This window comes from Blennius ocellaris, assembly GCF_963422515.1.
Source record: "Blennius ocellaris genome assembly, chromosome: 3".
Classification (NCBI taxonomy): domain Eukaryota; kingdom Metazoa; phylum Chordata; class Actinopteri; order Blenniiformes; family Blenniidae; genus Blennius; species Blennius ocellaris.
Genome location: NC_137652.1, coordinates 14,753,414 through 14,768,481, shown reverse-complemented (window position 1 = coordinate 14,768,481; position 15,068 = coordinate 14,753,414). Strand labels below are relative to the sequence as shown.

At 43.1% G+C, this 15,068-nt stretch overlaps 1 protein-coding gene across 1 annotated transcript in view; it reads left to right on the top strand.

Annotated features, from left to right (window-relative positions):
* Positions 1–15,068, top strand: part of nfixa (nuclear factor I/Xa) — a 113,371-nt gene that overhangs the window by 81,256 nt on the left and 17,047 nt on the right. Inside the window, 8 exon segments of the mRNA XM_080518037.1 lie at positions 7,589–7,651; positions 8,239–8,313; positions 8,574–8,697; positions 9,125–9,160; positions 9,526–9,653; positions 10,564–10,638; positions 14,923–14,933; positions 14,935–15,052. Of these exon segments, the coding sequence (XP_080374163.1) occupies positions 7,589–7,651; positions 8,239–8,313; positions 8,574–8,697; positions 9,125–9,160; positions 9,526–9,653; positions 10,564–10,638; positions 14,923–14,933; positions 14,935–15,052 (630 nt within the window).

The following is a 15,068-nucleotide window of genomic DNA, read 5'->3' as shown; positions in this document are numbered from 1 at the left end:
TTCCTCAAGTAAGGGTATTTCTTTTACATTACAACCAAATGAGGAAAAAGTACATGGGTGCATTGGGCCAAGAAATACATAGGTGATGAAGGTTTAACCTGTTTCCATCAACCTAACAAGACTGTAATTAGAGTCTCAAATAAAAAATGTAAAAAAAAAAAAAAAAGGAAATTATGTTGTCGGGGATAGCTGTTTGCTTGTGTATGAAACACAAATTATCTCACTTCAACTAAGAGTTTTGCACAATTTAAACTTCTTTCTACCTTCTATCAAATTTTTACTGTCAAGACTCTTGCCATATTAACTTCTTTTGCCAATACTTTCCACTGCAGAAGAACAACAAACATAAAAACCTTCTTGTTTTGTTTTATTCTTCAGATTTTCTGTATTTATTTTTTTTCCAATACAATTAGGGAACCCAAAACAAACCGACATGCTCCCTGTGCTGGGAACAATAATGCAATGCATCACTTCACACGCTCTGATTTAAAAACAAGTTGTGGCACGTGTGGATGCTAAGTCAATGACTCATTTTTCTATTTAATGCAGTCAACTGGTAAAGGAAAGACAATTCAAAAAGTTGATATCGTGTTGATATCGTGATACGAGTTGATTACCCAACCTTTGCAGTAAGATTAATTTACTATTCAAAAAAGCTAATGCTAAGACAATTAGATAATTACATATAAACTGTACTTAATCACTTCTGTAGCAAAGATATGAGGTTTTGACCTAATTTCTGAAGTTGTACCTGATTTTGAGTTTAAACCTCCTTTGGAAAATAATTTTAAACCCCTCTGAGTAATAATGTGGTCAACACAAAGGAATATGTTTCCCATGTAATGCAGACAATCTTCAATAACTTTTCACCCTTTTATACAAAAACCTCTTTTAACTTTCTGGCTTTCATGAGAATATTTTGAAAAGGTCCACTGGGTAGGCTAATTTGGAATATTCTACTCTCTTTTGGGTATGTGCTTAGTGAGCTTACAGCCAAATAATAAGCCTATCTTTTATTGTCACATCTTGAGAAAACTCCAGTGACTTTAGAATACCAATCTCTTTGGGGTTTTTGGGGGGGGCATGCCTTGAGAAGAGCCCAGTGCAACTCAAAGCAACCCTGTGAGGGACAAACAGTGAAGTACAGTAATCTGCGCTGATGGAGCAAAGAGGTGATTGTGGGGTGAGGATAAGAGGGTGAATGGAGAGAGGGATTGAAGAGAATAAATAAAGAGGGGGTATGTTTGGGCACTCAGCCAGCCAGATACCCCATCAAAACCTCCACTTCAACTATCACCCACTCCTCCCTTTCCCCACGAGTTCATGGTTACACACCAGACCCATAACCCTCTCCCTTTCCCACTTTCTTTGCTTCCTTTCCCATCCTCCATGCTCCCAGTCTTGTAATCCCCCCTTCCTCCCGCCTCCCTGCTCCTCCCTCTGTTCTTCCCGCTTGTTCCTCTCTCCTCCTCTTCCCCACCATCTCCCTCCCTTTCTCCTCTCTCGCTTTCTCTTTCTCTCTCTCTCTCTCTCTCTCTCTCTCTCTCTCTCTCTCTCTCTGTCTCTATCGCTCTCCCTCTCTCTCCGTTTCTTTCCATCCCTCCCCTCGTCTCAGCATCCCTCTCTCCTGGGTCTTCTTGCCGTGGTGTGGTGCTGTTGGCAGAGCGTGGGCGCAGGCGGCACACAGACGGGAGCACAGATGGGCAGCAAGCTGCGCAGGGCGGCCAGGCGCACCTGCTCCACACACACACACACACGCACACACACACACACACACACACACACACACACACACACACACACACACACACACACACACACACACACACACACACACACACACACACACAGAGCCATACTCTGCCACCTCACCACACAGCCTGCCCGCCTGGCACAGTGGCACGGTGGTACAGGGACAGAAACACAAATACACACAGACACACATGTATACATACATAGATACATACATTTATTTGTACACCCATACGTGCCGACACAAACGTGTGTGTGCACGCACAGATTTGCTCCCCCATAGTGTGTATGCCAGACAAACAATGAGTGTATGAACCAAACACAAAAGCAATGTGCTTTATTCTTCCTGTGACATTTTCTTCTTCTCTCTTTTTTTTCTTTTTTTTTTGGACCCTTAAATATTTCATGTGATGCTTATAAGTGACTTATAAGTTAATAAGGTGAAAATGTAAAAAGGTCACGTTCACACATCTGGTTCACCACATGGGGATCTGGTTAACACTTTTCAGACAAAAGCGTTGCAACACACACACACACACACACACACACACCACACACACACACACACACAGGCACATACACACAGATACACACAAGCACTGAGCAACAGTGGTGATAAAGACATCCTTACACTGAAATAGAAATATACCCGCATATGACTGTGACTTAAATATATATATATATATATATATATATATATATATATATATATATATATATATATATATATATATATATATATATATATATATATATATATATATATATATATAAAACTGAAAAAAAAATTAAATAACGTCCAATAAAAGAGCTGAGTGAACATCTGTGTGGGATAGCCGGGGGGATTAGGAGGGTTTGGAACATTTTAAGCGCATTAAGGATTAAAAAAAGGTCAGAATGTTTAGCAACATACCGATAAACCTCTTAAGCGAAACCCAATTGGGAGGCTGTACTGCGTTATCCTGTGTTTTGGGGAGGAGAAGTGGGGGAGAGGGGGAGGAAGAGATGGAGGGGGAGTTGTCGAGTTGACATTTGTTCCAACAAGGAGGGGAATCTCGACACATACTTGTAGTTACATGCGCATTTGTTCACACATATGGACTCATGCTGGTTTGATGTGGCCACAGAGTACATTAGGTCGCTTATTGATTTGTATGCTAATGATTAGAGTCTCAGCATGACCAGCAGTGTCGAGCCCACATGGTACATTTCGCAGCTCTGACCTTGACTTTTGTTTTTTTTGGTTTAATGCCATGTTTATAGTGTTTAATTACTGGATTAATACTTTGCATGGAAGGTGTTTAAATTTGAGTTTTTGAATACAATTGCCGGTCGCCTGAGTTATAATCCCGCAACTGTCTCTGTCCCTTAACACCTGTCAGCCAACAGTCAACAGGTCAATGCACTAAAACCTAATCCACAACTGATGGAGTGACTGGAGACGTTGTTTGCCTGGTGTGTTTGTTTGCTCTTACAGGTCAGTTTATTTTATTCCTGCGTGTGGAGATTATCAGGTAATTACAACAAAAAGAGTTGCATGGTAAATAGAATTAACCAAAATATATACGGCAGGGCTTGAGAATGACTCCTTTTGCATTAAGGCACCTACAGAAAACCAGACGAATGTGTCAAGTTAGAAAAAATAAAATCGGAGGAGATTCTATCGTTCATATGGAATTGATGCTGAAGACAGCCTCGGAAATATTTGGCGGATGGGAAGCGTTGAGGCCCACATTGATAGAGGGGAGGATTGTGAGAGCGAGAGCAACCACAGTACTGAATGTCAAGACCGTGATGAGTGGGGTTATGTTGATTGTGGTGGGGTCGTGAGATTTGCCCCGGAGCCTGTAGAGAGAGTCAGCAATCAGCAGTCAGTGACAGCAGTAATCATTAAGCTGCAACCACAAAGACGCTTGACAGTCAGAGAGCGAACACAAACTTACCACAAAAAGCTTCAACATTTCAACTAATCAACCACTAAGCGAACAAATGTTATCGAGCACTTAGCCATAGTTGTTGCCAGTGTTCATTTGGTTGTGACCAATATTAGCCAACTCTTATTTACTGTTTCTGTCTTACTATAATGGAATCTGTCTCTTAAAAAAAAATTTTTTTTAATTGCTTACTTCCAGTACATCACATTATTTCATTTTAGATTTTCAGTCTGAATTTTTAATTAACATTATTTACTCTGAAAAAGCTCTATTGTTGACATTGTGTTACCTTAGATAGGAATAAACTGGCAAGAAACATAGGAAAGCATATATAGGAATAGCATCCAACAAATGGTTTGCCTCGCTGAAATCAAACCAGTGACCCATTGGTCGGATGTTATGCATGTTATGTGAACCATAATCAGCCATAGCTATACATTTTTATTTTTAATTAGCTGAAGTTTGAAGAGAAAATGTCATTTATGACTATGACACCCCTGTACTTCATGCATTTAAACTGATAAAATCAATGTACAGTAGAGTCGAAGCTCGAGAAATACACAACACCGCTTCACTCAGTTGTAGATGACGTGGTCCGCAAATCAGCGAAAACTTTAACAAAAAATACCAAAACAAAACAAAACAAAAAATGTCTAAAAGTCACTATGTGGTGGTCAGTTTAGTTGTTTGAAGAAAAGGACACTTTGTATATTCTCCTTGTGTTCATTACGGGGTCACCGAGCACTTTGATTTTTATCAGTACTTTTCTTTCTTTTTTTTTAAAATTCACTGATTTGAAGGGCCTGCAGAGGAGGCTGAAAGGTTTGAGGTTTGAGATGGGTTTCGCTTTTGGTGGAAGCAGAGGGGCATCCAAGAGGGGCTGCAGGACTACGATTATGGTTTCTGAAGGGAGGGCTTTAGGGGGCTGCGGTGAGAAGATAAGGGGCTGGATGTGGGGTTTTTGGTAAGGGGGGGGTTAGGCAGGGGTGGCAGCAGAGTGGGTTGTGGCTGCTCTTGTCGGCTGCAGCTTGTGAAGCAATGATAACCAGCAACTCGACCTCTGTCTTACCTCTCTCACCCTGTCCTCCTCACTTCTCGAATAGCTCTATGATGTACCAATTTAACAATGACACTTTATTACAATGAGCGATGTAGCGATGTGGTGGGACCACATTGTTATTTCTCTCCTGAGAGTAATTTTAAGTCACTGAATCATAACCACACATGATCAAAACTTCTTCTCGAACAGTCCTGAAGAATATTGAGAAGAAACCAGAAGTCACATTATCCGTCAGGACTCAGGGTGATGTTGAGGACGGCTATCAGTTTTCCTGCTGCTGTGCATATCTGTCTGACAGTGTCTTATCTACCATGAGCCTCAGCTTTCACACCTCTGCAACAGCAGAACATGTTGGGGTCATGATGGGCCAACAATGGGCAATTCAGACACACTCAGGGCAAGGTTTCCAAGTGCAGGGTGTTTCCAAAATGTGATATGTCCATATTGAAAAACAGTTAGTCAGTAAAATAAGCCGGAGGTGACTCCAAACCAGGAGAATACTCAAAAGTAGGTGTTATTGGGCTTGTTGATGTCTGTCGCTTTATTTTCTATCATCTTGCTCTGATTTTTGAAGAAAAAACATGAGCCTTACTTACATTAAACTAGCAACACACAAAAAAAACATGGGACTGATTAACATAAAACTTTTCTTAAGAATCTGAGCAATGAGTGCCACGTTAGTTGATGGTATGCTTTGACCAAATCTCTCATCGTTTTTCAAGACAGTAGTACACTAGTAAGAGGACTCATTTAACAAAATACAACTATTAAACATCAAATAGTTTGACTACCACGTCCCAAAAAAAATACTACAGAGGTGAACAGGCTTTGCTTGAGTTGCTTCGGTGCAACTGTTGTCAAGCATTCATATGCTCTCTCAAAATTTTACGCAGCTTTACGGCTTTATATAACTTACACATTAGAATATGCGATATCTCTCGAGCATACTGCAGATACAGTTCAAACGTTGTGTATCTAACCGGTGCATGTATGGTGTGAGAAATAGAGTGTCAGTAGAGCCCTGTGGTGAAATACTACACGACGGTAAAAAGGCCAGTGAAGTCAGGTTGTTTTCTCAACAGCTTTCGTTGGCCATCATATATGTTTACTCTGAGTGTGTACCTCAGTGTTTGTCCACGTGTGTGTGTGTGTGTGTGTGTGTGTGTGTGCGTGCGTGCGTGCGCGTGCGCCTGAATGTGTCTGCGTGCGTGTGCGGCGGGGGCGCAGCCTCGTATGTTTGGAGTGAGTGCCGTCAGTTAGCTGGAATGTGGCACTACCGCCAATGTTAAGATGGCTGCCAAGCTCTAAGATGGCTGCCAGGATTACACCCAGCCAGCGAGAGACAGAGAAGAGCGAGGGATTCTGCTCGAGAAGGGAGAGTGGAAAAGAAGCTCTCTTTTATTTCTCTATTCTTTATTTTTCTTTCATTCTCACTCATGTCTGTCTCACTGCTTTCTCTGTGGATAAGCACTGCTTCGTAGGCAGCGAGACAGGTCTGTTATTGTTTCTGCTCAGTAATCTGTGGCTTAGTGTGGCTGCAAGGCAAGTGCTGCTGGCAGGAGTCTGTGTGCTCTGTTATCACCTAGAGCCTGCAGATAAACACCTCCTTTGCTCGGTTGCTAGCTCTCGCTGCAGCCTAGCTAGGCCTGAATGGACTGCCAGTGATATTAGTCGTCCACACCAATCCAAGAAATGGAGCTCATTTATCAGCTTATTCACAAGGTCAAGAAGAGCAAGGAAATAGATCAGCTCTTCAGCTTGCATTGTGTCTCCAATTGTACATCTCCACGGAAACAGTCTATAAAAGAAAAGCAGCATCTCGAGGCCAACTTTTCTCAGGACTCAGGCTACAAGACCTCATTTTGCAGCCTGTTGCTCCCTCAAGTAATTGTAGCCTTGTGTTGCCAAGACTTGGCATGTTTGTGTCTGCTCATGTGAGAGAAGACCCGGTGCTTTCATAAACCAGTCATAACAGGTGTGTGTGTGTGTGTGTGTGTGTGTGTGTGTGTGTGTGTGTGTGTGTGTGTGTGTGTGTGTGTGTGTGTGTGTGTGTGTGTGTGTGTGTGTGTGTGTGTGTGTGTGTGTGTGTGTGTGTGTGTTTGTGTGTTTGTTTGTTTGTTTGATCCCAAGCGGAAGAGCTTTGCCTCAACTTTAACATGCTCGGCCTCAAATCCCCCGGGGGCAAACAGACCATCGTGGTCAGCCTTCCTCGCTCCATCTGTCTGTGTCTTATTTATGAGTTGGTCCATGCAAGGATTACAACATGTATTAAAGTATGGAACCAAAATTAGCGAATGAAACAGATTGTGTGTGTGTGTGTGTGTGTGTGTGTGTGTGTGTGTGTGTGTGTGTGTGTGTGTGTGTGTGTGTGTGTGTGTGTGTGTGTGTGTGTGTGTGTGTGTGTGTGTGTGTGTGTGTGTGTGTGTAAGGTGTTCTGTTTACGCAGACTAAATCCCTACCAGCAAGAAAGTATTAAATAGGATTAGGGTGAGGGATATGATTGCGTGGTTAGATACTAAATGGCATAGCAGAACACTGTAAATCATTGCACCTTAAGTCTGGAGGGACAGAGGGAGACAGGAAGGAACATTCTGAGATACAAGACTGTGGCACAAAAATGTGTGAATTCACACACACATTCACAAGATGTATACCATACCCCGGCACATACTGCAAGTCCCTCTTATTCCCACTCGCACCTCGAATATCACAGTCTTGGCAATATGCATACATCTCTATGATTCATTGAGACTTCCCAGTATGTTTTCCCTAAGTTCTTTAAGCATCCAGACTCAGTCATATTCATGTGTCTTTCTGCACTCTCTTCTTTCTTTCCAAACAGAATCTGGACAATCAGACAGCTCCAGCCAACAAGGGGACACAGACATCAAACCACCACCCAATGGTAGGTACACACACAATGTGTTCTATACTTTAGAGTGGACAACACATTAACATATATTCATGTGCAGAGTTAACTCAGTTGTACTACGTGCCTTAATCTCAGCCTCACTCTCCCCTTAATTTCTGTAATGAAGATATCCATTGTTGACAAAACACTGACCTGAATCCTCATGAAATCAGTTGTATGTGCCCACCAGCATAGAACAACAAGGACACACACACACACACACACACACACACACACACACACACACACACACACACACACACACACACACACACACACACACACACACACACACACACACACACACACACACACACACACGCGTCCAAACACTGTCAAATCAGCACACGTGAATTGATTCCATCATGCTTATGAGCCTTAACATATTCTAATTATGGATCCAATTAAGAAACACACTCACACAGATGCTGATCCACAAACAGAGTTGCAGATGGTCACCCTCTCAAAGGCATGTGACTTTCAAGGCTTTCCGAAGAATTTCGATGTTGGTTTTTTTTTTTTTTTTTTTCTTTCCACAGAATATATTTACAACAAACCCAATCATCCTCTTTTCTGTACAGGGCACCTGAGTTTCCAGGATTGCTTCGTCACTTCGGGGGTGTGGAACGTGGCAGAGCTGGTCAGAGTGTCACAGAGTAAGGAGAAAATAAGTCATAAAATGAAGCATTAATAATTTTGACATTAATAGACTTGACAATATGATTGGGAGTAGTTGTTTGGAATATAAATATAAACTGTCCCAAATGATTTCCATGTCAAAGGGGCACAGTACAATCCCGTTCTGAGTGTTTGTGCTTTAGGACACAGTGTAACTCAGTCAATGTTTATTTGTCTCTGTTGAGTATCTCTGGAATATATTACCTCAGCTCCATGCCTCTCTCTTTTTTCTTTCCAGCTCCTGTAGCCACAGCGTCAGGTCCTAACTTCTCATTGGCTGACCTGGATAGCAGTCCCAGCTACTACAACATTAACCCAGCGGCTCTGGGACGGCGCTCCCTCACCTCCCCTCCTTCCACCAGGTAAACAGACCCTACACTGTTTTTACATGGGCAGTTTAGGATGTTCAGGCGAATTTCCCCAATAAGAAGGATGACTATGAAAAGAGTGCAGTGTCTGTTGTGGGGGAAACCACCATGTGACTAGCAGCTTTGCCTCAGTTTGTGATTCTCTGTGTTACGAAGATCTGGAAGAAAGTGTGAAATCACAGTGCTGTAAGACAAAGTAAACTGAGGCTGTTTCATTGACGCTACTTACTATGAATGGTGCTTTGTGAGCCGTTCCCGCGGTCTCAGTAGCATATAGATATGTATATATGTGCGTGTGTCTTTGTTGGCTGCTGTCCTCGGATTTGTGATGGCTATTTCTGATTTTTTTTCCCCCCCTCCGTTGTGACTTTCTCCAATCTCTTTCTCTTTTCTTACTTTCTGTCATCTGCTGTCACTTTAGGTCTGAGGTGGAGTTGTACGCAAACCTTCCACGGAGGTAGTTATAAACACTGAAAAATCTACAAGTTCATGAAACACATGCACAGAAAAGACATACAGAGACACACACTCAGAGAGTCTTAACATGTGGCTGTCCTTGCAGTCTGTCTTTCTTTCCGTTTCCTCCTTTTTCATTCATTTCAACATTTCTTGTGCTTTGTTAGTTCTCCTCCAAGACTGTGGCAAGAAGATGCAAACCTGCTTTTGACTACCTTCTTCCTTTAAATGTTGCTACAATATATTGTTGAACCCACATTTTTTGTTGTTGCAACAAACGCATTGTTGTTGTTTTTTGTTTTTTTTTACAATACCTTCTCTCTCCATCTCTTTCTGCTCCCACCAAATATCTTCCAATGGCCTTAGCTCCACCAAGAGGAAGTCCTTAGATGACAGCGAGATGGAGAGCCCCACCGATGATGTTTTCTACCCTGGACGTTCGCCTGCTGCCAGCTCTTCCCAGTCCAGTGCGTGGCCCAATGACATGGATGCAGGTACCTTCATATTCCACCCCACACCTGCCCGCTGTGCAAACAGCGGACATAGTCTTTTGCACTTTTCATGTTTAACCCCTGATCTACCACCAAAGTCCAATCGAATGCTTCTGTCTATCGGTGCCACTTCGCCACACTCCTCATTCAACTAGTGAATGGACACGTCCCTGAACACCCCTCAGAGGCCTCACACTCACCGACCGGTCACAGTCTTAAATGTATATGTGGCACAGCCTGACCCTTTTACCTAAGTAAAACCACTGTAACTGCTAAAAAAAAAAAAAAAAAAAAAAAAGTTTTATCAAGAGTAGCAATCTTGAAATGAAACCAAGTCAGAGGACAACCTGCTCAGTCTTAACCAGTATGAAGCCTAACCACTCTGTTCATATTTTCAAAGCCTTTCTTTTAAACCCTTCTTTTAACATTCTGGAAGTCAGTAAATCACAGGCATGTTTTAATTTACAGTCTGTGCTAGATTCTGGTCAAAGCGTTTCCACAGCGCCAACACAACACCCCCAGAAAATGATTTTTTTTTTCATGTTTAAACAGTGCTGAATGCTAAACACCTAATAGCCACAGACACTGGAAATGTAACCCGCAACATCTCACAGCAGCCTGCATTAAGGCTTCACAACAATTTTTGCATTGTTTTGGAAGTTACGTCAGCTTCACAGCAGTGCCCTCCTTGACCTTATCCGAGCTACAACCCCGAGGGCAACACGAAAACACCTCCTCCTGTACACTGAGAAGAGTACACTCCCTCTCTCCTTAAAGCCTTAGTCATGCAAAATGTTTACCTGATGTTCTGTCAATTATCCATCATTCACTCCCTCCATCATACACAAATGCTCAATGCCCCCCCCCCCCCTCTCTCTCTCTCACTGTTAACAATACCCTTCTTCACTTTCAGTGCAGCACCATTTGGCGAGTGTGCAGGAGAGGAAGATAAAACATGAAAACGATGGCGTGCAGTTTCCTTACCATGGTTAGAACATTGATTACACTCATATATATGTATTATTTATCAGCATTTCTGTAGCTCAGTCATTCATATGTGTTTGTGTGTATGTATATATATGATATGAATACATATACATGCATATATCTATATATTATCTATACTTTGTGTTTCTGAGTTGTGTGAATGTGATAAGGACAAAAATTGCTTTTCAGACTCATGTTCTTGTGATGTTTGATTTTTTTTTTTTTTTAGCACATTGACATCATGGGTATATCAATCTTATGATGAAAGTTTTATTCAATTACAATGCATTTCCTGTTGTGTACGGTGGCGGGATTATGGTGGATTATAGAGTTTAAGCCTCGGTCTATGTCAAACGTGAGGCTACAATTAGTCCGCCTCAGGTCTCTGGCTTTATCTCTGTGAAGTCAGGCCAGTGTGCGCCAGTGAACCCACCAATGTCACCAGTCCCTCATGGTGGCAACACCAGCACACATTTTCAGTTGCAGTTCAAACCGCCACACACATATGCCACACAAACATACACAGGGACTCCCTTTCACCGCACAGTGACTCAGATGCCAACATCGACCGCACATGCAGACGCTCACACATTAAAACACATGCTTATCATACTCCCCACCCCTGCAGGTGTTCAGGTGTCTGCCTTGCCTCCGTCGCTCCATCCCGCCATGCTTCAAATCCCTCATTAAGGCGCTTCTGTGGATCAGAGGTGTAAAACCCTTCCTCCTGCTCCTGAGCTTTCCCTTCAGCCCTCCATCCCTGTCTCCCTGCTGTCTAATTGAAAACGTGTGGAGCGGAAGGACCCTGGGGAGGGCAGAACATGTCAGAGAGGGGAAGGTGGAGAAAGAGAACGAGAAATTAGGAAAAGTGGAAGGTTGTTGGCGCGGGAGGAATGACAGAAGATGCCGGTGTGTAGTGAAATGGTGGCGGGTAATGAGAGAGAGCAAGGCGACCAGGCTGTGACCTCGACGAGCCAAAATCCTTGGTTGGGTTTTGCCCCAGTCGACTCTCACTTGAGCCTCAGTGGCTGCTCTTCTGTTCCTGCTCCACTTAGCTGTAAATGTAATTAAGAGGCTGCTCATCAGAGCCACAACAGAGGCTCCTGCACGCCCTAGTGCACCAGAGCTTCACCTCCCATCGTTTTCCTCGTCTCTTGTTTGTTCTGTCTCGCTCTCTTTCTCTGTGTGTGCGCGTACCACTGCCTTACAATCCAAATTGCAGCACACAGCCCTGTACACCTCCTAATGAGTTTGGCAAATAGGGGTTTAGAATAGCATGCAAATCTGGACCCCTTACCCAATTAATTTACAAAATGCAAGCGAAAAATTGGGAAGCGAAAAGCTTTTGTAATTATCAGCCCCATTGCTGTGTGCGGGTTTGGAAATAATTTATACCATGGCTCACACAAAGCATTTTTCACAGTCAAGATAAGCCAAGCGATTGATAGGTATGGGAGAGCAAGGACACAGGGAGTCAAGATTGTGTGATTTTGCGATGATGTGCATCTGATTTTCCCAAAGAATCCCCACTGCCACCAGCACATCTCCTCTGGGACTTCCTGTTCAGGTGCTGTGTGTGCAAACAGGCGTGCACACATGCGCGTACACAAATGAAAGCACTTCTTAACGAAACCCCACAGGTGTTCCTCTTAGCCTCTCAATGCTGCCATTTACTTCTCCAAACGCCCACTATAACCAGCAGAGTACTCTCCACCACTAACACACAATGTATGAAGAAGCACTCTTACATAGAAAGCACACAAACACAGTTACATTCAGATATCGACATGATGGAGTGCTGCTCACATATCACCCAGCCCAGTCAGGCGCACACATGTACAGCTGAAGCACGGTCCCAGATGGTGTTTCCGTGTATGTGTAGCCTTGGGATCCACGAGGATGCTGGAGACATCTGCTCCTCAGGGGTGAACAGGCATGGGGGAGGTTAGTGAAGGCGATTTGAATCCACCATGATTTCATATTAGCTCCAAATGAAATGTGAAATGTTTCTAAGACACTAGAGACCAGTGGTGGTGGAGACTTTGCTTTGGTGCTTTGTGAAATGTTACAAAGCCCTTTGAGGGACAAGGCTGGACTTTTGGTTCTGGACATATGTGGTTTAAATCACTGGAGAGAGGAGGACAATTCCTAAACTTTCCTTAACATGTCTAAACCACAATCTGCGTGCATGCGTCCGTGCGTGCGTGCGTGCGTGCGTGCGTGCGTGCGTGTGTGTGTGTGTGTTCTTCAGAGGCGCATCTGGTGGCAGGCCTGTTAGTGCAAAGAGACAGAAGGGTCATCATGGGAACGCTTGATTTGTTGCCAGTGAAATACTAAGGCTTGCCAGATGAGGAAGCGAGAGCAGTTGTGACACAAAGGCACTCACACATGCACCAGATCAGATCATCACCGTCTCAAAAGTACAGCAATAAAGTGACAGTGCTTATGACTTCCTACATAAGCAGACAGGACACGAATCTTCATCCGATCCTATAAGAGTTTCTGGCTATAATATATTCACTAAAGATTCATTTCACGGTTCCAAAATAAAAACACACATGTCTGTGTTTCTAAAACCATCATTGTCTAATCTCCAAGGCTCTGATTTTTCAGTCTTTCCCAGCTCTCCCCTCTGGTGCCTTTGCATCTTTCAGTCTCTGGAGTCTGCTCTTATTTCCACCTTTCTCCCACCAGTGTGACAGTGGCATAGCAATCACTGCTAACTGCTGGTGTCAGAAGTGGGATCGGGGCTGCTTTCAAGCTTGGAATTTGTCTGACAGTACATACGCCCCCAGACTCCCGCTACAGTTGGGGGGAGGTGGTTAGGATATATGTCTGCTAAAGACATAAATGGTTCACACATATTCACTCCACCTGCTTGAGACTTAACTCTTTCACACAGGGAGGAAGGTTTTACACGCCCCCCACTCCCATAGACTTTCACACGTCTCCAGCTGGAGAACTGAGGAGGAATCGTATTTAATGCCTTGTTTGATGCGGAGCGGCCACAGAAATAGACTACAAAACCAAACAGTCTCCGAAAGTTTAAAGAAGAACAGCATCACACCACTCACTTGTTAGGAAGATTAGAATAAAACTTACAGGAGGGGGAGAAAAAAAAAAAGATTGTCTATTGTTTTTATCAGTTAAATGTGGCTGTCTTTCAAGTGTGTTTAGACATGTGTGAGTGTGTGTGCACGAGAGATAATAACCATATTTAACATCTTATGACATTCCATTTCATACATGTTGTCAGAGCAATGCAATAAAGCAAAAAAAAAAAAGATACTGCTGCATTTTTCACAGGTTCTGCTTTGCTCTCTTGCTCCTTTGCTCCCTCACATATTTTCCATGTCTCCCACGTTCTTCTCGCCTCTCCCTTCCTCTCTCTCCCTCTGTCTCCTCTCTCTGTCCCGTCTGCTTGTCTTTCACACTCAGCAGCTGCCGTGTCCATACTGTACAGTGTGTGCTATTTCTGAATGAAGCTGTCTTCTCGTTGCAGCCAGCCCGGGAGCTTCGCTGAAGCCAGACCACAACTAGCTGACTGTGGCTGTATGGTGGCCAGGCTCATACGCAGAGAAACCTAGAGTTGGCACCTGAAAGAGAGAGAGAGCGAGAGAGAGGAGAGAAACAGAAAGAGATGAGACAGGAAAAACATACAGTGGCACAGTAGAGATTAATTTAACCTCAGAATATTCTTTGCACTAAAACAAAGACCAGATTCATCTTGGACGCAGCTTTTTTTCCTCTTTTTTTTTATTTGAACACATGCACTTAGGTTATGAAATATTGCACAGCCCATATCATATGACCATAAAGCTGGGAGTTGGGAATCACATCAGTATATTTCTGAATGAACTATTACTGCCTGGAAGGAGAGAAACACTGTAATTAGCAGTCAAGATTCTTGGGTCTTTCGAAAATCTCTATCCTCTCTTATTATATCGCTTACGTCTTCTGCCTCGCTTATTGAAACCTTGCAGGAGTTGATGGCCAACAGCCAAATGAGCACAGGGAACAATGCACTGCCATCAATCAATGGAGAAGAAGAAAAAGAAAACCATGATTGATCAAGTCCCCTTCAATACAAAATTCAATTGATATTATTATTATTTATTTATTTTTTTAGTGAACCAATCAAATTAAAGCAACACTTTGTTGATTAAAACCACCTCTCTCCTTTTCCTCCCTCTTTCCCTCCCCACACTTTTTTTTTTTTTTTTTTTTTTTTTTTTTGTTGATCCCATTTTTATTTTATTTTTTTTATTTTTATTTTTTTTGCCAGGACTGTCCTCTGCCTGGTTCCCTTAAGAAGCCGGGGAAGTTTGATTTCAACGCCCTGACTTCCCAGACGAGGTCCCCCCGCATGGCGTTCACACACCACCCGCTGCCTGTGCTGGCAGGAGTGAGACCAGGTGAGAGCCCTGCCAT